Source organism: Orcinus orca, chromosome 6 (assembly GCF_937001465.1).
Source record: "Orcinus orca chromosome 6, mOrcOrc1.1, whole genome shotgun sequence".
NCBI classification, from domain to species: Eukaryota; Metazoa; Chordata; class Mammalia; order Artiodactyla; family Delphinidae; genus Orcinus; species Orcinus orca.
The window spans coordinates 19,883,467-19,908,526 of NC_064564.1; the positions used below are offsets into that span (position 1 = coordinate 19,883,467).

General features: G+C 40.6%; 1 protein-coding gene and 1 long non-coding RNA gene across 9 annotated transcripts in view; one reads left to right on the forward strand and one right to left on the reverse strand.

Annotated features, from left to right (window-relative positions):
- The window catches only part of LOC101271509 (tumor necrosis factor receptor superfamily member 10A), a 105,886-nt gene that overhangs the window by 72,551 nt on the left and 8,275 nt on the right, over positions 1–25,060 (forward strand). For 2 of the 8 annotated variants that reach the window (XM_049711677.1, XM_049711673.1), the window contains 2 exons: positions 13,829–13,860; positions 14,322–14,504. In XM_049711677.1, coding sequence (XP_049567634.1) covers positions 13,829–13,860; positions 14,322–14,504 — 215 coding nt within the window. Of the gene's footprint in view, positions 1–11,034; positions 11,149–11,915; positions 12,028–13,042; positions 13,306–13,828; positions 13,861–14,321; positions 14,505–25,060 lie in introns of all 8 variants that reach the window. The other 6 variants (XM_049711680.1, XM_049711674.1, XM_012533317.3 and 3 more) reach the window with 5 other exon arrangements.
- Positions 1–25,060, reverse strand: part of LOC125964885 (uncharacterized) — a 123,834-nt gene that overhangs the window by 35,421 nt on the left and 63,353 nt on the right. The gene's annotated exons all lie outside the window — the stretch shown is intronic.

A 25,060-nucleotide genomic window follows, 5' to 3' on the forward strand; every position in this document is an offset into this window, starting at 1 on the left:
CTGTGCATCATAGGAAACAATCAAGAGTGAAAAGACAGCCTACTGAATGGGAGAAAATATTTGCAAGTTGTATATCTGATAAGGGGTTAATATCCAGGGTATATAAGGAACTTTTACCACTCAACAACACAACAAAGATAACCTAATTTAAAAATGGGCAAAGTTCTTGGATAGACAATTCTCCAAAGAAGGCAAAAAAAATGGTTAATGAACATATGAAAAGATGCTCAACTTCACTAATCATAAGAGAAATGCAAATCAAAACCACAATGAGATATCACTTTACATCCATTAGGATGGCCACTATCAAAAGAACAGAAAATGACAAGTGTTGGTGAGGATGTGGAAGGACTGGAGTCCTTGTGCACTATTGGTAGGAATATAAAATGATGCAGTCATTATGGAAAACAGTATGAAGACTCCTAAAGAAAGATTAAAATAGAATCACCATATGATCCACCAATTCCACTTCTGGGAATATAACCGAAAGAATTGAAAGCAGGATCTCAAATAGATATTTGCATACTCCTTCATATATGAGCTGCATTATTCACAATAGCCAAGAGGTGAGAGCAACCCAAATGTTCACCAACAGTTGAATGGATAAAGAAAATGTGTTATATACACACAATCGAATATTATGCAGCCTTGGAAAGGAGGGAAATCCTGTCACATGCTACAACAAGTAGCCAGTCACAAAAGGACAAATACTGTACGGTTACACTCATAGAAAGTATTTAAAGTACTCAAAATCATAGAAACAGAAAGTAGGAAGATGATTGCCAAGGGCTGGGGAGAGTGGGGCAGGGAATTAGTCCTAACAGATACAGAGTTTCTATTTTGTAAGATGAAAGTTCTAGAGATCTGTTGTACAACATACACTGTGAATATACCTAACACTACTGAAATGTACGCTTAAAAATGGTGAAGATGGGGCTTCCCTGGTGGTGCAGTGTTTGGGAGTCCGCCTGCTGATGCAGGGGACACGGGTTTGTACCCCGGTCCAGGAAGATCCCACATGCCGCGGAGTGGCTAGGCCTGTGAGCCATGGCTGCTGAGCCTGTGCGTCCAGAGCCTGTGCTCCGCAACGGGAGAGGCCACAACAGTGAGAGGCCCGTGTACAGCAAAAAAAAAACAAACAAAAAAAACCCGGTGAAGATGGTAAATTGAAAGCTGTATATTTTTACCACAATTTTTAAAAGAAATTCCAAAAGTTATTAAAATAGTAAAATAAAATATACCTTTAAAATATAAAGATATAAAAGGTATTATAAATATAAATGGTCAACTAGACCTTGTCTCTTTTATTTTTCACTTTTAACATTTTATTAGAGTTTATAATAAAAAAATTTTCCAAGTTACCATCTTCATAGCTGGATCACAGAAGCAAAGTGTGAAACTAAACTATGAAAATGCAAGTGTAGTAAAGCTATTCCATGTCTATTGATATTTTTAATACCTTTTTTTAGTTATAAAGGTAGTACACATAAGAGAAGGTCTAAAGGGGCTTCCCTGGTGGCACAGTGGTTGAGAGTCCGCCTGACGATGCAGGGGACATGGGTTTGCGCCCTGGTCCGGGAAGATCCCACATACGGCGGAGTGGCTGGGCCCGTGAGCCATGGCCGCTGAACCTGTGCGTCCGGAGCCTGTGCTCTGCAACCGGAGAGACCACGACAGTGAGAGGCCCGCGTACCACCAAAAAAAAAAAAAAAGAGAAGGTCTAAAAAGGATATTCATCAAAAACTCTTTATAGTGTTAACCTCTAAGACTTTGTAAAGGGGAGAAATTGCACTTTTACTTCTGAATTTAAATTTTTTTTTACAGTAGGTTCTTGTTGGTTATCTATTTTAAATATAGCAGTGTGTACATGTCAATCCCAAATTCCCAGTCTATCCCTCCCCACTGCACCCTTCCCCCCAGTAATCATAAGTTCATTTTCTAAGTCTGTGAGTCTGTTTCTGTTTTGTAAGTAAGTTCATTTGTATCACTTTTTTTAAAGATTCTGCATATAATCAATATAATATGATATTTGTCTTTCTCTGTCTGACTTACTTCACTTAGTAAGATAATCTCCAGGTCCATCCACGTTGCTGCAGATGTCACTATTTTGTTCTTTTTCATGGCTGGGTAATACTCCATTGTATATATGTACCACATCTTCTTTACCCATTCATGTGTTGATGGACATTTAGGTTGCTTTTGTGTCTTGGCTATTGTAAACAGTGCTGCAATGAACATTAGAGTGAATGTACCCTTTCGAACAATGTTTTTCTCCAGATATATGCCCAGGAGTGGGATTGCTGGATCATACAGTAGCTCTATTTTTATTTTTTTTAAACCTCCATACTGTTCTCCATAGTGTCTGTACCAATTTACATTCCCACGAACAGTACAGAAGGATTCCTTTTTCTCCACACCCTCTCCAGCATTTATTGTTTGTAGATTTTTAAATGATAGCCATTCTTACTGGTGTGAGGTGATATCTCATTGTTTTGATTTGCATGTCTCTAATAATTAGCAATGTTGAGCATCTTTTCATGTGCCTATAAGAGACCTTGTCTCTTATTTGATTAGAAGATCCAGTGGTGATATTTTGCATATCCTCTATTGTAACATCAATCCATGGACTATCTGTGCACTCTTTTTTCTTAATTTATTTTTTATTGAAGTACAGTTGAATTATAATGTGTTAATTACAGCTGTATGGCAAGTGACTCAGTTATACATATATATATACTTTCTTTTTCATATTGTTTTCCATTATGGTTTATCACCGGATATTGAATATACCTCCCTGTGCCACACAATAGGACCTTATTGTTTATCCATTCTATATATACCAGTTTGTATCTGCTATTCCCAAACTCCCAATCCAACCCTCTCCCACTCCCCTCCCCCTTGGCCATGCACTCTTTATTATAGGAAGTAAAGGCATCAGTGTGTTTAAGTCTAATCAGATTAGAGAACCAATTCTAACCCATCATCCTTAAGATTCTGTTCTGCTAGAATCTCTCAAAGTACCAAAAATTTGTTTTAGTAAGAATTATCCAGAGAAAAAGATCCAATAGAGATTGTATGTATAGACAGAGATTTATTTTCAAGAATTGCTCATGCAGTTGTGGAAGCTGGCAAGTCCAAAATCCAGAAATCGGCTAGCAGTCTGCTGGATATAGAACTTCATGGTTGACAAGTTGTTTCTTGTTTTTGTTTTTTTTCCTTTAGCACTTTGTATTTTTCCCTCCACTGCCTTCTGGCCTCCATTATTTCTAATGAGAAATCAGCTAATAACCTTATTGAGAATCCCTTATATGTGATGAATCATGTCTTACGTGTTGGGTTTGTGTTTTTTTTTTACTTTTTTCGATACTACTTCCCCAGGTTGGGAGCGGGTAATTTGCATGCCTGCTGCTTTCCTTGGCTCCCTCTCTGGATTCAAACCCTGATTCCCCATCACCCATGGTCACCACTGTCCAGGCAGCTACTACCATCAAAAGTTGATAGGGCAGACATTTGAATGGGTCATGGCCCCCATGGGGCCTGCAATGGGCCGAGGTTACCTAGAGTCACCGAAGCCGGCAGCACTGCCCTCACTGAGGCTAGTGGGGAGGCTGACCTGGTTGCTTTTGAGCTGATAAATGCATGCACCACCCCCAAGGGGGTAAGCACTCATTGGTATGTATTAGTTTTTGAATTACCACAGTTACCCAAGTAGGAGAGGAGTGAGGGACCAAAGGAAAAATATATATATTTATATATATTATATCAAAAAATATATCCTAGTTTGATATAGTCCCATTTGTTTATGCTTTTGTTTCCCTTGCCTGAGGAGATGTATCCAAAAAAATATTGCTAAGACTGATGTCAAAGAGTGAACCCCTGAAGTTTTCTTCTGAAGGTTTTATGGTTTCAGGTGTTACATTAGTGTCTTTAAACCATTTTGAATTTAAATTTTTATATGGTGTGAGAAGGTAGTCCAGTTTATATGTAGCCTTACAGTTTTCCCAACACCATTTATTGAAGAGGCATGTTTGTTCCCATTGTATATTCTTGCCTCTTTTGTCATAGGTTAATTGTCTATATAAGTGTGGGTTTATTTCTGGACTCTCTATTCTATTTCATTGATCTATGTGTCTGTTTTTGTGCCAGTACCATACTGTTTTGATGGCTGTAGCTTTGTAGTGTATTTTGAAATCAAGGAGTGTGATACCTCCAGCTTTGTTCTTTATCAAAATTGTTTTTGGCTATTTGGGTACTTTTGTGTTTCATTAAAAATTTTAGAATTATTTTTTCTATTTCTGTGAAAAATGTCACTGGTGTTTTGATAGGAATTGCATTGAATCTGTAGATTTCCTCAGGTAGTGTTGTCATTTTAACAATATTAATTCTTCCAACATATGACCATAGTATATCTTTGCATCTTTTTGTGTTGTCTTCAGTTTCTTTCATCAATGTCTTATAGTTTTCCAAGTACATTTCATTTACCTCCTTACTGAGATTTATTCCTAGTTATTTTATTCTTTTTGATGCAATAGTAAATGGGATTGTTTTCGTAATTTCTATTTCTGATAGTTCATTGCTACATAAAAACAGAACAGATTTCTCTACAGTAATTGTGTATCCTGCAACTTTACAGAATTCATTGATGAGCTCTAGCAGTTTTTTGGTGATGTCTTCAGAATTTTCTATGTATAATATCATGTCATCGGCAAACAGTGACAGTTTTGCTTCTTCTCTTCCAATTTGGATGCCTTTTATTTCTTTTTCTTGTCTGATTGCTATGGCTAGAACTTCCAGTAGTACGTTGAATAAAAGGGACAAGAATGGGCATCCTTTTCTTGTTCCTGATCTTAGAGGAAATGCTTTCAGCTTTTCACCATGGAGTATGATGGTAGTTGTGGGCTTGTCATATATGGCCTTTATAATATTGAGGTGTGTACCCTCTATATCCACTTTGTTGAGAGTTTTTATCATATATGGAGGTTGAATTTTGTCAAAAGCTTTTTCTGAATCTATTGAGATGGTTTTTATTCTTCAGTTTGTTAATGTGGTGTATTACATCGTGTATTGAACCATCTTTGCAACCTTGGGATAAATCTCAATTGATCATGGTGTATGATCCTTTGAATGTATTGTTGGATTCAGTTTACTTATATTTTACCGAGGATTTTTGCATCTATGTTCATCAGTGATATTGGACTGTAATTTTTCCCATATATTTGTCTGTTTTTTGTATCAGGGTAATGCTGGCCTCATAGTACGAGTTCAGAAGTATTTCTTCCTCTGCAATTTTTTGGAATAGTTTGAGAAGGATGAGTGTTAACTCTTCTCTAGATGTTTGGTAGAATTCCCCTGTGAAGCTATCTGGTCCTGGACTTTTGTTTGTTGGAATTTTTAAATTATTGATTTAATTTCATTATGGGTAATTGGTCTCTTCAAAATTTCTATTTCTGCCTGATTCAGTCTTGAGAGATTGGACATTTCTAGGATTTTTTCTTTTTTTTTAGGTTTTTCTATTTTATTGCTCTATAACTATTTGTTGTAATCTCTTGTGATCTTTTGTATTTCTGTGGTGTCAGTTGTACCTTTTCCTTTTTCATTCCTGATTTTATAGATTTGGGCCCTTTCTCTTTTTTTCTTAATGCGTTTGGCTAAAGGTTTATCAATTTTGTTTATCTTTTCAAAGAACCAGCTCTTAGTTTCATTGATTTTTTTCTGTTGTTTTTAAAATCTCTATTACATTTATTTCTGATCTGATCTTCATGATTTCTTTCCTTCTACTAACTTTGGGTTTTGTTTGTTCTTTTTCTAGCCCCTTTAGGTGTAAGGTTAGGTTGTTTATTTGAGATTTTTCTTGTTTCCTGAGGTGAGGTTGAATTGCTATAAACTTCCCTCTTAGACTGCTTTTGCTGCATCCCATACATTTTGGGTCATTGTGTTTTCATTTTCATTTGTCTCCAGGTATTTTTAAATTTCCTCTTTGATTTCTTCAGTGATCCATTGCTTGCTTTGTATTGTATTATTTATCCTCAACTTGTTTATGTTTTTTGCAGTTTTTTTTCTTGTAGTTGATTTCTGGTCTCATAGCGTTGTGATAGGAAAGGGTGATTGATAAAATGTCAATTTTTGTAAATTTACCAAGAATTCTTTTGTGGCCTAGCATGTGATCTATCCTGGAGAATGTTCCATGTGCATTTGAAAAGAATGTGTATTCTGTTGCTTTTGGATGGAATGTTCTATATATATATCTATTAGATGGGATCTAATGTATCATTTAAGGTCAGTGTTTCCTTATTGATTTTCTGTCTGGATGATCTGTCCATTGATGTAAGTGGGGTGTTAAAATCCCTTACTAAATTTGTTACTGCCATTTTCTCCTTTTGTGTCTGTTAATATTTGCCTTATATATTTAGATGCTCCTATGTTGAGTGCATATATATTTATAATTGTTATATCATCCTCTTGGATTGATCCTTTGATCATTATATAATGTCCTTCTTTGTCTCTTATAACAGTCTGTTTTAAAGCCTATTTTGTCTGATATTAATATTGCTACCCTGGCTTTCTTTTCTTTTCCATTTGCATGGAATACCTTTTCTCAGCCCCTCACTTTCATTGTGAATGTCTTTAGTGCTGCAGTGAGTCTCTTGTAAGCAGCAGATTGGAGCATTTAGTCCATTTACATTTAAAGTAATTATCAATAGATATGTATGCATTGACATTTTGTTGTTTTGGGGTTGTTTTGTAGTTTTTTGTTCCTTTGTTCTTCTTTTCCTCTCTTCCCTGTGATTTGATGACTATCTTCAGTGTTTTGTTTGGATTACTTTCCCTTCGTGTGTGTATCTAATACAAATTTTTGAAATATGGTTACCATGAGGCTTATATACAGCAATCTATGTGTGTGTGTGTGTGTGTATGATTAAGTTGCTGCTCTCTTAAATTTGAACACAGTTTAACAACAGTGCAACTGTATTTTTACTCTCCAACCCCCAATCTTTACTTTTTTTGACATCACATTTTACATCTTTTTGTTTTGTGTATCTCTTAATTACTTATGGTGGATATAGATGATTTTACTTCTTTTGTCTTTTAGCCTTCCTACTGGTTTTATAAGTGGATTTACAACCTTTACTGTATATTTGCCTTTATCAATTAGCTTTTTACTTTCAAAATATTCCTGTTTCTAGTTGTGGTCTTTCCTATTATGCTGAGAGAAGTCCATTAACATTTCTTGTAAAACTGGTTTGGAGGTGCTGAAGTCATTTAGATTTTGCTTCTCTGTAAAACTTTTGATATCTCCTTCAAATCTGAATGATAGCCTTGCCAAGTAGAGTTTTCTTCATTGTAGTTTTTTCCCTTTTATCACTTTAAATGTATTGTGCCACTCCTTTCTGCCCTACAGAGTTTCTGCTGAAGAGTCAGTTGATAGTCTTATGGGAGTTCCCTTGTGTGTAACTTGTTGCTTTTCCCTTGCTGCTTTTAATACTCTCTCTTTATCTTTAATTTTTGCCATTTTAATTTCAGTGTCCTTATGTGGTTCTCTTTGCATTTATCCTGTTTGGGACCCTCTGTGCTTCCTGAACCAGGATGTCTGTTTCCTTTCCCAGGTTAGGGAAATTTTCAGCTATTATGACTTCAAGTATGTTCTCTGTACCTTTTCCTCTTTCTAGTCTCCTTCTGAGACCCCTATAATGCAAATTTAGTACACTTGATGTTGTCCAAGGTCTCTTAAAATGTCCTGTATTTTTAAATTCTTTTTTCTTTTTTGTGCAACTTGAGTAATTTCTACTACTCTGTCTTCCAGTTCACTGATCCGTTCCTCTGTATCATCTAATCTATTGTTGCTTCCTTCTAATATATTTTTATTTCAGTTATTATATTCTTCAGCTCTGTTTGGTTCTCCTTTATATTTTCTAACTCTTTGTTAAATCTCATTGTGTCCATTCACTCTTCTCCCAAGTTCTTTTATCATCTTTGTGATCATTACCTTGAACTCTTTATTGGGTAGGTTGCTTATCTCTATTTTCACTTAATTATTCTGGGGTTTTATCTTGGTCCTTCATTTGGAACATATTCCTCAGTCACCTCATTTTACTAATTCACTGTTTTTATTTCTATATATTTGTATGTTGGTTACATTTCCCAATCTTGGAGAAATGACCTTTTGTAGGAGATGTCCTATGTCCCAGCAGCACACTCCCCTATCATCACTGGAGCTATATGCTCTAGGGGTGCCCCCATGTGTGCTGTGTGGGCCCTTCTGTTGTGGCAGGCTGACTACTATGGGTGGGCTGGTAGGCATGGCTGGCCCTCAGTCCACTTGGCTGCTAGTCCCTGCCTAATGTGGTGTCTGCTCGCCACTGGTGGGCAGGGCTGGGACACAAGGTGGCTGGCTGTGGAGCCCCAGGAATTCCAGGCCTAGTTCTGGCCCACTGGTGGTTGGAGCAAGGTCCCAGGGTGGCTGGTTGTGGGACCAGGGGTCCCAGAGCTAGAGTCAACTGCTGAGAAGTGGGACCAGTTCCTGACATGGCTAGCTACAGGGTCTGGGGTGTCCCAAAGCTGGTGTCAGCCCACTGATGAGTGTGGCTGGATCCCAGAGAGAGTGGCTGAGGGGCCTAAGATGTCTCAGAGCTGATGTCAGCCTGCTGGTGGGCAGGGCTGGGGCCCAGGTGTTCACAGGGCTAGTGCCAGCCCACTGATGGGCAGAGATCATTCCTGGGGCCTTTGGCTGCAGGTTCTCATTCCTTGCTAGATTTAATTCTAGCTACCCTCTTGAAAAACTGATCCAGTGATGTCTGGGTAGTAGCCCTTTTTTTTTCTCATCAGAGATGACACAGTAGTCCTGGATTGCACTCTGAACGGCTGCTGCAGCCTATGTGTACCAATCTACGTTCAGATCCTGTGCCTCAAAAACTAACAGTGCCTCCTCAAGTAAAGAAAATCCCCTTGCCATTTCCTGCATCATGAAACTCTTCAGTTCTTCAGCTACTTCTTCTTCGTCTTGTTGCTCCACTCTCTCAATTATTTTCACTTTTCTTTCCGTCATTATCGCTTGGCGCTTCTTAGTACCAGATACATCACTGCTGCTTTTATGCTTGTTTCCGGACATCCTGGGCTTGAAATAAAGATACTGTACTACTGTATTCTATATAGTATGTACAATAAAGTACACAAAAGCACAACCACTTGTAGAGGATGCACGCACGTGACGATGTATGCCAAACACATGAACTAACTTACGTGATTGGACATCCAAAAGCATGTTCATATCTTTGAAAGTTCGCAACTTGAATGTTCGTATGTAGGGGACTTTCTGTACATCAAAATTTAAAACTGTGCATCAAAGGAAACAATCAATAGAATGTGAGAAGATATTTGTGAATCAAATAACTGATAAGGGTTTAATACCTAGAACATATAAATCAATCCTACAACTCAAGAACAAAAAGACAAACATCCCAATTTAAAAATGGGCAAAGAGGGCTTCCCTGGTGGCGCAGTGGTTGGGAGTCCGCCTGCCGAGGCAGGGGACACGGGTTCGTGCCCCGGTCTGGGAGGATCCCACATGCCGCGGAGCGGCTAGGCCCGTGAGCCATGGCCGCTGAGCCTGCACGTCCCAAGCCTGTGCTCCGCAACGGGAGAGGCCGCAGCAGTGAGAGGCCCGCGTACCGCAAAAAAAAAAAAAAAAAAAAATGGGCAAAGGACTTAACTAGACATTTCTTCACAGATGATATACAAATGGCCAACAAGCATACGGGAAGATGCTCAACATCATTAATCATAAGAGAAATGCAAATTAAAACCACAGTGAGTTATCACCTCATACCAATTTGACGGTTACTATTGCAAAACAGAAAATAATGTGTTGGTGAGGAGGTGGAAAATTGCAATCCATGTACACTGTTGTGAGATTGTAAAAATTGTGCATCTGTTGTGGAAAACAGTATGGTGGCTCCTCAAAATATTAAAAACTAGAAATACCATATGATCCAGCAATCCTGCTACTGGGTATATATCCAAAAGAATTAAAAACGAGGTCTCAAGGAGATATTAGTACACCCATGTTCATAGCAATATTCATCATAGCCAAGAAGTGGAAGAAGCCCAAGTGTCCATTCATGCATGAATAGATAAACTAAATGTTTTATACACATGCAATGGAATATTATTCAGCCTGAAAAAAGAATGAAATTCTGACACATGTTACAACATGGATGAACCTCAAAAACCTGTGCTATGTGAAATAAGCCAAAAACAATTTTTGTATGATTCGGGACATACGTTCCCAGGCAGCAGCAGCTCCTGCAAGGTCTCACCTCAGTGCCTGGAGAATGCCTCTGTATTCCAAGGCACAAAGCCACACTTTCTCCGGATCTTTCTTTGACTCTTTACATTACAGGACCCATTTTTCTTTCCATTGTTTTGGAGGATGGCATGAACTTTAACTGAAGGCTTGTCTGTGATTGTCATATTACTTCTGATCTTGTTTGTGTCTTCCACTGACCTGGACCTCATTGAGGACAGGGATTAAGACTTTCTTCTGTGACTCTCTAGGGACCTGATGGTGCTGTCCAATTTAGTAGTCACTAGGTCCATGTGACTACTGAGCACTTGAAATATGGCCACTCTGAATAGTGAGTGATGTAAGGGAGAAATAATCCCTGTATTCTAAGACATACTTTGAAAAATGAATGTAAAATATTCGACTGTTTTATGTTTATTACATCTTTAAGTGATATTATTTTGAATATATTGATTAAAATGCATTATTAAAATTAATTTGAGCTGTTTCCTTCTGCTCTTTTAACGTGGCTCCTATAATATTTGAATTTTTTATTGACTTGTAATATATTTATGCTGCATTGTTAGTCAAGGGTATATAGTAGATGCAGAATTGATGAACTGGCTGATGCCAGGTAAAATGAATTTCCCCATTTGGATTCTGTTGATGGCCAAAAGAGGAGTCTCCCAGTCACCACTGCCAGCCCCTGGGAATCCTGTGGGGATTCATTTACCAGATTTTCTCTCCCTTCCCAGGATACCATGTATCAGAAGGTGGAGAAAACTGTATATCCTGTACAAATGGAGTGGACTTTACTAATCACTGGAATATGCTCCCTTCCTGCTTACCATGTACAATCTGTAAATCAGGTACAGAACATGGGGACCCATAACAAGTGCAGGCATGATGAGGTGGGAATGGTATCCAACATGGAATCAGGACATCTGGATTCCAATTCCAGTCCTTCTTGGTCTTCATCATACCCTGTTTTATGATTATGTCTTAGGTCAATACAAAAAATAGAAATTATTTTTATAATGCATGCCACATAGTATGTAAATCTTTTAAATCATCAGATGAAAGTGGTGGGAAAGTAATCTGTCCTTTGATGGGGGAGAGGGATGGGATATGTATAGTTACAGCATAAGAAAAGGCCTGGCCAAGTGGAAAAGTGCTAGGTTTGAGCTTTGACGTGGGTCTAGTCCTGGGCCAGGCCCCTCTTAGCCCTGTGCTCTGTGCTCCTGGCAGAGACTTGGCCTCTCTCAGCCTTTACAACTTAGGGCCCCTCTACCTCTCCAGCAGGGCTAGGTTTTGGGAAGTCACCCAAGGGTTCCTCTCCATCCAGGGTCTCTCAGATTATACCTGGCCCTTCCTACTGACCCTGTGAGCTATAAGATTTCCCTCCTTGTCCTAATGCATTAAATAATGAATCATGGTCCTTTTCTCACACCTCTGAGTATTGGTGACAGGTGAACAGGGGCTGTCCTTTATGTGCCCCACATGTGTTGCTGCAGAATTTGACCCCCAAAGCTACAGTGAACTGAGGAGAGCTGAGTGGGTGGGTGTTTGGTTGGTGAAGAAGGGCCGAGGGTCACGCAAGGGAAACACATCCCCAAACCTTATCCTTTGTCTTCAGGTGAAGAAGAGAGGACCCCTTGCACGGCGACTAAGGACACACAGTGTCAGTGCAAACCTGGAACTTTCCATGAAGAAGACTCACCTGAGTTCTGCCAGAAGTGCAGCACTGGGTGAGACGTGGGAGCCTAGGTGGTTCCCAACAGTTCAAGGGAAACACTACAGAGCCTCGCTTCCGCCCCAGGGAAGCTTCCGTCCCTGTGCTGGTGGGGTCTCCTGAGCCTGCAGCAGCCCCTCCCCATCCATCTGCATGTCCCTGCACTGCCCCCTGCATCTTCCCACACCTCCTTAGCACCGCTTCCCTTTGGCCAGGTCGGCTTTTCTATTGGACACAATAGGCCACTGATTAGATCCATGATGCAGTCAACAGAAGTTTTAATTTCTTTAAAAAAAAGATATCAAGAGGGGAAAAAATGAGTAGAATGCAGCTGGGCTTATATTCATCTTTATAACAATTCAGTCATAATATGGAATCTTTAATATTTTTTATGCAGGAAAGGGCCCATGAATACAAAAGTGCCCACAGCCAAGTCATAATAAGATTGAGCATGTAGCTCCTTCAAGGTTCCTTTAAAGCCCTGAGCCAACTCAGCTGACCTCACATCCAGCCCTCATTCCCCCAATAAGAGGGAATGAATCTTTCCTATTTGGGGATGTAGGGGCCAATAGTAATTTGCTCTCCTCTGACGCTCCAGTGCTGGCTGCGATTGGTAGGAAGAGTCAACAGGTGGAGGACAAGAGGATCCTTGTATTAAAGCTTGACTGGAGGATGAGGCTTGGCTTGTGCCCAAACCCTTCTGACCCTTGACTTGGATGAGATGCCCCCTCACACAGGCTTCCCCTGCAGCCCAGGGAGGCCAGTGCAGGCCTTGCAGAGAAGGCCCAGCTCCTGAAGGGGCAGCTCTGAACACTCAGCAGGAGCCCTGGGGGCTGGAGTGCACAAGCCCAGATCCTTCTCCCACCCAGCAAGGGGCAGTGAGGGGACCCAGCCCTGCAGACAGGAGAAGCCCGTCCCTCCTGCACTGTCTTGTCAGGGTACCCCAGGTGGGAGTTTTCTCCCTCTTTCTCCTCATCTGGCCAGCTTTCCCTGACGGATCCCCTCCATGTCCTCCCTGTGTCTGTACCCAGGTGCCCTGATGGGATGGTTGTGGCCAAGCCCTGTAACCCCTTCAGTGACCTCAAATGTGTGGACCAAAAATCAGGTACCCAGGCCAGTGGGGAGGCCCCGGTTCCTGGAAAGACAGTGACCATGAGCCGGAGACTGCCCACCACTCCCTCTTCCTCCTCAGACACTTCACAGCTGGTGATCACAGTTGTAGCTGTAATTACACCTGTCTGTCTCCTGCTGCTGGTGCCGATCGCATGTGTTTTCTGGCGGTTCTGCATTCAAGGTGAGGTTCTGGGAGGGAAGGGGGAGGTGCTGGCCCCCTCCTCCATCTCCCCAGTCCTCCTGGCTTGGCTCTGATCTTGTTCCCCGGGATCCCCCTCCACCTCCCACCTCACCTGCTCCTACGAAGCCGGGATCGCATGAGTCCCCCATCTCAGCTGACGGTCCCCTCTTCCCCCTGGCCAAGTATGGTGGGCAGGGAGCAGGGTCAGTTCTTAATGTCTTTAGGACCCCCAGCCAGGGCAGAGAGGTGGTCAGCACCTTGACTGGGTGACAAGAGTCAGGGGAGAGGGTCGTTCAGCAGAACCCCACAGAGATTTTACATGGGTTTCATTTTCCCCCTTCTCTTCTCCCTCCCCGAGGGTTCTCCAGGTTTGGAATGGCCCGCTCCCTCTCACCAGGCCCGGGGCTCCTTGTTCAGTGTCTGAGCCCCCAGCCCACACCCTGTCCCTGGCACTGTCCCTGGGGAGGGAGGTGCTGCAAGAGGGCGTTCCCCACGGCTCAGGCGGATGCCTCTTCTCTTCTAGGTCATGGTGTGGACCCTAAGTGCATGGACAGGGTGAGTTGGTTTCTCCAGGACCTGGTGGCATCAGGCCCTCAGTAACTGTTTGGCCCTGGGTGGACACGGTCCCCAGTTTGTCCTATGCTGTTGTCCCTGGCTCTCTCAAGTGGCCTGAGGGCTCTGGGCTGACAGTAGGAGAGCAACTGGCCTGTTGAGAGCAGCTCTAAGGCTGGTTGGCAGTGCTAGCCCTGTCCCTCTTCCTGCTTGTGAGACGCCCTCACCCCATAACCCTGGATGCACCCTGGGGTATGGGGGGGTGTCAGGCAAGGGTGCTGAACCCCCCTTAGCACAGCACTAGGGTCCTGGTGCCATCAGCAGAACCCTGGATGTGTTGAGTCTGTGCCCACCTCGGGGGGGACAAACGGGAGTAGGTAAGGAGGCAGAGCCCACCATGTTCCCCCAGATGCTGCAGGGATCTGTGGGTATGGACTCCTGAATCAGCTCCTTGCCTTCCCAAGGTCTTTTTCTGCTGCTCCTGTCCCCCAAGAGGTCCTGGGGCTCTGGACAATGCCCATAACAACATGCTGATCAACAGAGATTTGCTGTCCATTCTGGTGCCCAAGAAGGACCTAGAAGACCAGGAGCAGGACAAGCTGACAGGTGTCATGGTACAGTCTCCAGTGGAAGCAAAGCATTTACTGGTGAGTGTGTGGTGAGCTTTCTTCTTGCCCAGGACTGAAGTAGAAACAGAGAAAGACCAATGTTGGTCAGGTCTCCTGTCCCATGGGGAAGTGGTGATAGAGGGATATCAGGGTCCTGAAGGGGAAAGGAACCTGCTACCCTGATATGGTAGACTGTCAGCTCTATGCAATATTGTGCTGTTTATTATCTGTCCAGTTCTCACTGTTTCCTCAGTCTAGAACAAGGAGGCACAGAGTGGGCACTCCCATATTTGTTGAATGATTGAATGAGGGCTGCATACTATTCCACTGCATAGTTGTAAAATAATATAGTAAGCCATTCCTCCTAATAATAGGAATATCAAATTTGTTACAAAATTATTATTACACTGAACATACATGAAAATAAATCTTAGTCCTGGGCTTCCCTGGTGGCGCAGTGGTTGAGAGTCCGCCTGCCGATGCAGGGGATACCGGTTCGTGCCCCGGTCCGGGAGGATCCCGCATGCCACGGAGCAGCTGGGCCCGTGAGCCATGGCCGCTGGGCCTGCGCGTCCGGAGCCTGTGCTCCGCAATGGGAGAGGCCACAACAGTGAGAGGCCCGCATACCGCAAAAAAATAAATAAATAAAAAATAAATCTTAGTCCTGATAGCTGATCATATTTGTATAGTGGCTTCTTAGAAGAAGTAGAATTTTGGGGTCAACTTGTAGAAGTGCTTTTCTACTGTCTACACACACATGCACATCCAGTTTGGGTTCATATCTGTTCATCAGTTTTGACAGTGAGTAGTCAACCTGTGCAAACATTTCTCATTCTTCATAAGGCTGGAAAGTCATTCCCCACAACATAAGATGAAATTCTTTAATTTCTTAGAGTTTTTAAATTTAATGATGATTTTTAGCATTTAACAATTTTAGCTAACTGGAATTTATTTTGTGATATGATATGATGTGAGGAGCTCCCTGAATTCTGAGTCACTGTCTCCTTCCTATAACCCTATTTAGCAACTGCTTCTCCCACTTCCCTCTGTTTTAGGCCTCTCCTTTATCACATGTGAAATATTTATACGGACAATGATCTCTTTCCATCTAGAGTGTTCTTTTTGGGGTTTTTTTCCTGCATTGACAGTTGACCCTTGAACAAAGCTGGGGATAGGGACACAGACCCTCCAAAATCCACATGTCTGTGGCTCTGCATCCTCAGGTTCAACCAACTGTGTATCATATAGTACTGTAGTGCATATATAGTGAAAAAAATCCACATGTACATGGACTTGTGCAGTTCAATCCCTTGTTGTTCAAGGGTCAACTATATACTGCATTCTTTTTAAAGAGAAAGTATAAAAGGAAGCAAACAAACAAAAAAGACAAATAATCCCCCCATCCTGATTAATCACTTTTCACATTTTTTCACAGTAGTTAATACATATCCACAGTGAGAAAATTTAAACAGTATAGAAAGTTTCTCAGTGAGTCATGAAAGCCTCATCCTATAATCTTTCTCTAGCCACTTAGTTCTTTTTATTTCAGGTAACTATGAGGTATAATTTTCTCTGATTCTTTGCTGAAATTGTTATGCATGTCATCTATATACTATACCAACGAAACTGTTTAGTATGTTTTAATATCTGAGAGAGCAATACCTCTTACTTTTTCAAAATTTATTGTTTACCCAGATAAAATTTAGAATTATTTTATAAGATATCCTCCACACCTAAAAAAATTATTGAAATATTTTGTATTACCTTAAATTCATAAATTAGTCTAGGAAGAATTAAGATCTTGTTAATATTCAATATTGCTCTTATCAAAGAAGATAACATTGAGAGATTAAACATAATGGTGGAGTAGAAAGACCCTGAGCTCACTTCCTCTCACAGGCACACCAAAATTATAACTATTTACAGAGGAACTATTGGTGAGAAATACCAGAATCTACCAGAAAATATCTTCTACAACTAATGATATAAAGAAGGAACCACAAGATGGCTGAGACATAGTACAGTAAAAACCCATATTGCCGGGTGATCAACCCACAATTGGGAGGCTAATTACATTTGCAGAGGTTCTGCCCAAGGAGCAAGGAATCTGAGCCCCACATCAGGCTCCCCAGCCCAGGAGTTCTGCACCAGGAAGACAAGCCCCTAGAACATTTGGCTTTAAGGCCAGTGGGGCTTACTTTCAGGAGACCCAGAGGTTTGTGGGATATAGAAACTGCATCTTAAAGGGTGCACATAAAATCTCACAACCACTGGGACCCAGGGAAGAGCAGAAATTTGAAAGAAGTCTGGGTCAGACCTACCTGCTGATTTTGGAGAGTCCCGGGGAGGCAAGAGGCAACTGGATCTCATCCTGGGGACACTGACACTGCTGGTAGCAATTTGGGGGAGTTCATTCTACCACATGGACTCTGGTGCTGGCAAGCACCATTTTGGAATTCTCCCTCTAGCTTATTAGCCTTGGGATCCAGCCCTACCCCCACCCACCAGCCTGTAGGCACCAGCACTTGGATGCCTCAGGCCAAGCATCTAGGCAAGCAGGGACACAGCCCCACCCACCAGCAGGCAGCCTGACTTAAGACCACCTGAGCCGACAGTTGCCCCTGGACGTCCTTGTCCACCAGTGGGCCCGGGACCCAGCCCTGCACACCAGTGTGCGGGCACTAGTCCCAGGAAATCATAGGGCCCTGCAGCCAGAGACCCAGCTCCACCCACCAGTGGGCAGACACCAGCCCCAGGATCTACTGCGCAGCAGCCCCAGGAACACTGCAGCCCCTCAGCTGCCTTGTCAGGACCCAACCAATACATCAGCAGGCTGGCATCAGCTCTGGGACCCCACTGGGCTCCAGCCATGCACAACAGCAGGCCAACTACAGGCCAAGGGGACACCTTGAGCCCCTCAGCCAGTGGCCCCAGGATCCAATCCCACCCACTAGTGGGCTGACACCAGCTTCGGGACACCCACAGCTCTGCATCCAGAGATCTCAGGATCTGGTTCTGCATACGGGTGACTGGCACTAGCCCTGATAACCCCTGAGGGGGACCACATCAACATACATTGTAATTAAAATAGCAAAAATTAAAGATAAAGAGCTAATATTAAAACCACAAGGGAAAACAACAAGAAACATACAAGGGAACTCCCGTAAGGCCATGAGCTGACTTTTCAGTAGAAATTGCAGGCCAGAGGGAGTGGCACAATATATTTAAACTGTTGAAAGGGGAAAACCGACAACCAAGTATACTCTAACTGGCAAGTCTCCCATTCATATTTGATGAACATATCAGAAGTTTTACAGACCTAATGAAGCTAAAAGAGTTCAGCACCACCAAGCCAGATTTACAAGAAATGTTAATGGGACTTCTCTCAGTGGAAAAGAAAAACCCACAACTAGAAACACAAAACTTACAAAAGTAAAAAGTTAATTGGTAAAGGAAAATACACAGTAAAGGTAGTAAATCAACCACATACAAAGGTAGAAGGAAGGTAAAAAACAGAAGTAGTAAAATTATCTATATACACAATAAGTAGTAATGAAATATAGAAAACAAAATGATATAAAATATGATGTCAAAAACAGAAATTGAGGCACAAGAGGAATAAAAAAGCAGAGTTTATAAAATTCTTTTGAAATTAAGAGATCAGCAAATTAATCACACAAATACATACAGATAGTTTGATTATATAAACCTCACAGTAACCAGAAATCAAAAATCTATATTACATACACGCACAGAAGAGAAAGGAATACAAACATAACAATAAAGAGAGTCATCAGTCACAGGGAAGAGAACAAAAGAAGAAAAATGGAAAACTAAAAAGAATTACCCCCCAAATCTGAAAACAATTAACAAAATGACAATAAGTACACACTTATCAATAACTACTTTAAATGAATAAAGACTAAATGCTCCAATCAAAAGACATAGAGTGGTTGAATGGCTACAAACCAAGATCCATATATATGCTACTTCCAAGAGACCCACTAGCTCTAAAGACACACATAGACTAAAAGTGAGGGGGATGGAAAAAAGTATTCCATGCAAATGGAAATAAAAAAAATCCAGGGTAGCAATACTTATATCAGGCAAAATAGACTTTAAAATGAAGACTGTAACAAGAGAGAAAGAAAGACATGACCTAATGATCAAGGGATCAATCCAAGAAGAAGATATAACAGTAGTAAATATATATAGATTCAATATAGTAGCACCTAAATACATAAAGCAAATATGAACAGACATAAAGGGAGAAATTGACAGTAACACAAGAGTAGGGGATTTTAACACTCCACTTACATCAATGGACAAATCATGTGGACAGAAAATCAATAAGGAAACACCGGCCCTAAAAGACACATTAGACCAGACGTACTTAATTGACATATATAGAACATTCCATCCAAAAGCAGCAGAATATACATTGTGCTGTACAGAAGTGCTCATGGAACATTTCTCCAAGAGGGATCATATACTAGGCTACAAAACAAACCCAATAAATTTAAGAAATTTGAAACCATATCAAGCATCTTTTCTGACCACAACGCTATAAGACTAGAAATCAACTAGTAGAAAAATAAACTGCAAAAAACACAAACATGTGGAGCCTAAACAGTATACTGCTAAGCAACCAATGGATCACTGAAGAAATCACAGGAGAATTTAAAAAATATCTGGAGACAAATGAAAATGAAAACACCATGATCCAAAAATCTATAGGACACAGCAAAAGCAGTTCTAAAAGGGAAGTTTATAGTGATATAAGCTTACCTTAGGAACCAAAAAACATCTAAAGTGAACATCCTAACCTTACACCTAAAGGAACAAAAAAAAAAAAAAAAAAAGGAAGAATAAATAAAATCCAAAATAAGTAGAAGGAAAAAACATCCTAAAGATCAGAGAATAAATAACTGCAATAGAGACTAAACAAAAAAATAGAAAACATCAACGAAATTAAGAGCTGGTTCTTTGAAAAGAAAAAGAAAATTGAGGAACCTTTCACCAGACTAATCAAGAAAAAAAGTGAGTGGACCCAAGCCAATAAAAATCATAAGTAAAACAAAGAGAAGTTAAACCAACACCACAGAAATATAAAGGATCATAAGAGATTAATACAAACAACTATATGCCGATAAATTGGACAACATAGAAGAAATGGAAAAATTCCTACAAATGTACAATCTCCAAAGACTGAACTAGGAAGAAATAGGAACAGACCAACTACCCATAATGAAATCAAATCAGTAATCAAAAAACTCCACAAAAACAAAAGTCCAGGACCTGATGGCTTCAAAGGGGAATTCTACCAAACGTTTAGAGAAGAGTTAACACCTATCCTTCTCAAACCATTCCAACTAATTGCAGAGAAAGGAATGCTTCCAAACTCATTCTATGAGGCCAACATCACCCTGATACTAAAAGCTGACAAAGATATCACAAAAAAGGAAATTATGGTCCAATGTCACTGATGAACATAGATGGAAAAATCCTCAACAAAATATTAGCAAACTGAATCCAACAATACAGTAAAAGATATATACACCATGATAAATTGGGATTTATCCCAGGGATGTAAGGATTTTTCAACATCTGCAAATCAATCAATATGATACACCACATTAACAAACTGAAGAATAAAAACCATATGATCACCTCAATAGATGCAGAAGAACATTGTGACAAAATTCAAAATCCATTTATAATTAAAAAGTGGGCATAGAGGGGACACACCTCAACATAATAAAGGCCATATATGACAAACCCACAGCTAACAACATACCCAATGGTGAAAAGCTGAAAGCATTTCCTCTAAGATCAGGAACAAGACAAGGATGCCCACTGTCACCATTTTTATTTAACATAGTGTTGGAAGTCCTAGCCACAGCAAACAGACAAGAAATACATATAAAAGGCATCCAAATTGAAAGGGAAGAAGTAAAACTGTTACTGTTTGCAAATAACATAATAATATACATAGAAAATCCTAAAGACACCCCTAGAAAACTGCTAGAGCTAGTCAATGAATTTGGTAAAGTTGCAGGACACAAAATTAATATACTGAAATCTGTTGCATTTCTATACACTAACAACAAACTATCAAAAAAGAGAAATTAAGGAAACAATTCCATTTACCATTGCATCAAAAAGAATAAAATATCTAGGAATAAACCTACCTAAGGAGGTTAAAGACCTGTACTAGGAAAACTATAAGACACTGATGAGAGAAACTGAAGATGACACAAACAAATGGAAAGATACACTGTGTTCATGAATTGGAAGAATTAATATTGTTAAAATGACCACGCTATCCAAGGCAATCTACAGATTCAATGTAATCCCTATCAAAATACCAATGGCATTTTTCATTGAAATAGAACAAATAATCTTAAAATTTGTGTGGAAACACAAAAGACTTGGAATAGCCAAGACAGTCTTGAGAAAGAACAAAGTTGAAGGTATTATATTCCTTGATTTCATACTATACTACAAAGCTACAAAAACAGTCACACAGACATACTATACTACAAAGCTACAAAAATAGAATAGAGGGCTTCCCTGGTGGCGCAGTGGTTGAGAGTCCGCCTGCCGATGCAGGGGACACGGGTTCGTGCCCCGGTCTGGGAAGATACCACATGCTGTGGAGCGGCTGGGCCCATGAGCCATGGCCTCTGAGCCTGCGTGTCCAGAGCCTGTGCTCCACAATGGGAGAGGCCACAACAGTGAGAGGCCTGCGTACCGCAAAAAAAAAAAAAAAAAAAAAAAAAAGCCCAGAAAGAAACCCATGCACTTAGGGTCAAGTAGTCTATGACAAAGGAGGCAAGAATATACAATGTAGAAAAGACATTCTCTTCAGTAACTGACGCTGGAAAAACTGGACAGCTACATCTAAAAGAATGAAATTAGAACATTTTCACACACCATATACAAAAATAAACTCAAAATGGATAAACTCAAAATGGATTAACAACCTAAATGTAAGACCAGAAACCATAAAACACCTAGAAGAAAACATAGGCAGAACACTCTCTGACATAAATCATGACAATATTTTTTTGGATCTGTTGCCTAAGGCAAAGGAAACAAAAGCAAAAATGAACAGATAGACCTAATTAAACTTAAAAGCTTTTGCACAGCAAAGGAAACCATTGACAAAACAAAAAGACACCCTACTGAATAGAAGAAAATATTTGCAAATGATATGACCAATAAGGGGTTAATATCCAACATATATAAATAGCTCATGCAACTCAATATCAAAAACAACAACAACCAGACAACTCAATTAAAAAACAGGCAGAAAACCCAAATAGACATTTTTCCAAAGAGGAAATGCAGATGGCCAACAGGTACCTGAAAAGATGCTCGACATCACTAATCATCAGAGAAATGCAAATCAAAACCACAATGAGATATCACTTCACACCTTTCAGAATGGCTAGCATCAAAAAGACCATAAATAACAAGTTTTGGCAAGGAAGTGGAGAAAAAAGAAGCCTCATACAGTGTTGGTGGGAATGTAACTTGGTGCAGCCACTGTGGAAAACAGTATGGAGGTTCCTCGAAAAACTGAAAATAGAACTACCATGTGATCCAGCAATTTCACTACTGGGTAAATATTTTATTAAAAGTGAAAACACTAATTCTAATGTTCACAGCAGCATTATTTACAATAGCCAAGATATGGAAACAACCTAAGTGTGCATCAACAGATGAATGGAGAGGCAGAGTCAAGATGGCGGCTTGGGAAGATATAGAATTCATGTCTCCCCACAACTAGGGTGCCTGCTGGACTCTAGTGGGGGACCTTGATGCCCACGGAGAAAGGAGGAACCCCCAAGCAAACCAGTAGGACATGCGGGGCCTGAGTGGGGAGGAGAAGTGAAGGCTGGACAGGACCAGCACCCCTGAGGGGTGACTGAGAGGGAGGGGTTCCCCATGCTTGGAGGGACCCTCAGGGGCTTGGATCAGGGGGTAGCACACTGAGAGTTTCCCCTGCCCAATCGGCTGGGGAAGTCTGCCTGGCTCTTGGGCCAGGTCCTATCCCCTCAGAGGCCCCCTCCAGGCTGCATTGGTCCTGGGAGCATAGGAAGGAGGCCAGGGGGGAGAACAGGAGAGGCAAGCAGGAGGAGCCCTCCAGGACCAGAGGAGCTGGAGAGGAGCAGAGAATGTTTGCCCCACCTACTCAGGTCTGGGAAGCCTGCTGGGCTTCTAGGTTGGGCCCCCACCCTCTGAGACCAGAGACCTGGGTCCCTTTTCAGGCTTGAGCCTAAGCCCTACCCTTCACACACCTCAGGCTGTGTTCCAGCCCTGTGAGCCCTAACCATAGGCCCCACCCAGTGCCCAAACCCCGCCACTGCTTAAACCCTGATGTCCACAGCCAAGGCCTTTTCCACCTTTTATTTTTTCTTTTCCTCTTTTTTAATATTGTGGTCCTGTTTTACCTTCCAATTGTTTCATCTATATTTTTATTTTTATATACTTTCTAACATATTTGTTAGTTTCTGAGTTTAATTTTATTTTTTACTGTTTATTATTGTTCTCCTTTTTTTTTTTTTTTCTTGAAACCCTCTGCATCTTGTGGGATCTTGGTTCACGAGCCAGGGGTCAGGCCAAAGCTCCCGTGGTGGGAACTCTGAGTCTAAAACACTGGACTAACAGAGAACCTCAGACGCCAGGGAATATTCATCAGAGTGAGGTCTCATGGAGGTCCTCATCTCGGCACCAAGACCCAGCTGTACCCAACAGCCTACAAACTCCAGTGGTGGAAGCCTCAGGTCAAACAAGTAGTTAGACAATCCCACCAATCAAAAAAATAATAATAAGATGGCAAAAAAATAGGTCACAGATGAAGGAGCAAGGTAAAAACCTATAAGACCAAATAAATGAAGAGGAAATAGACAATCTACCTGAAAAAGAATTCAGAGTAATGTTAGTAAACATGATCCAGAATCTCAGAAATAGAATGGAGGCACGGATTGTGAAAATACAAGATATGTTTAGCAAAGATCTAGAATAACTAAAGAATAAACAAACAAGAGATGAATAACACAATAACTGAAATGAAAAATACACTAGAAGGAATCAATAACAGAATAACTGAGGCAGAAGAACAAATAAGTGAGCTGGAAGACAATATGGTGGAAATAACTCTGAGAAGCAGAATAAAGAAAAAAGAATTGAAGACAATCTCAGAGACTTCTGGGACAGCACTAAATGCACCAACATTCGAATTAGAGCGGTCCCAGAAGAAGAAGAGAAAAAGAAAGGGTCTGAGAAAATATTTGAAGAGTTTATAGTGGAAAACTTCCCTAACATGGGAAAGGAAAGAGTCATGCAAGTCCAGGAAACACAGAGAGTCCCATATAGGATAAACCCTAGGAAAAACACACCAAGACACATATTAATCAAACTAACAAAAATTAAATTCAAAGAAAAAATATTAAAAGCAGCAAGGGGAAAACAAAAAATAACATACAAGGGAATCCCCATAAGGTTATCAGCTGATTTTTCATCAGAAACTCTACAGGCCAGAAGGGAGTGGCAGGATATACTTAAAGTGTTGAAAGAGAAAAACCTACAACCAAGATTACCCAGCAAGGATTTCATTCAGATTCAACAGAGAAATCAAAACATTTTCAAACAAGCAAAAGCTAAGAGAATTCAGCACCACCAAACCAGCTTTACAACAAATACTAAAGAAACTTTTCTAGGCAGGAAACACAAGAGAAGAAAAAGACCCACAAAAACAAACCCAAAACAATTAAGAAAATGGTAATAGGAACATACATATCACTAATAACCTTGAATGTAAATGCATTAAATGCCCCAACCAAAAGACACAGACTGGCTGAATGGATACAAAAACAAGGCCTATATATATGCTATCTACAAGAGACCCACTTCAGACTTAGGGACACATACAGACTGAAAATGAAGGCATGGAAAAAGATATTCCATACAAATGGAAATCAAAAGAAAGCTGGAGTAGCAATATTCGTATCAGATAAAATAGACCTTAAACTAAAGACTGTTACAGGAGATAAGGACACTACATAATGTTCAAGGGATCAATCCAAGAAGATATACCAATTATAAAAGTTTATGCACCCAACATAGGAGCACCTCAATACATAAGGCAAATGCTAACAACCATGAAAGGGGAAATAGAAAGTAACACAATAATACTAAGGGACTTTAACACCCCATTTATACCAATGGACAGATCATCCAAACAGAAAACAAATAAGGAAACACAGCTTTAAATGACACAATAGACCAGATAGATTTAATTGATATTTATAGAACATTCCACCCAAAAGTGGCAGAATACACTTTCTTCTCAATTGCACATGGAACATTCTCTCCAGGATAGATCACATCTTGGGTCACAAATCAAGCCTCAGTAAATTTAAGAAAATTGAAATCATATCAAGCATCTTTTCTGACCACAACGCTATGAGATTGGAAATCAATTACATGAAAAAAAAACTGTAAAAAACACAAATACATGGAGGTTAAACAGTGCACTACTAAATAACCAAGAGATCACTGAAGAAATCAAAGAAGAAATTTTAAAA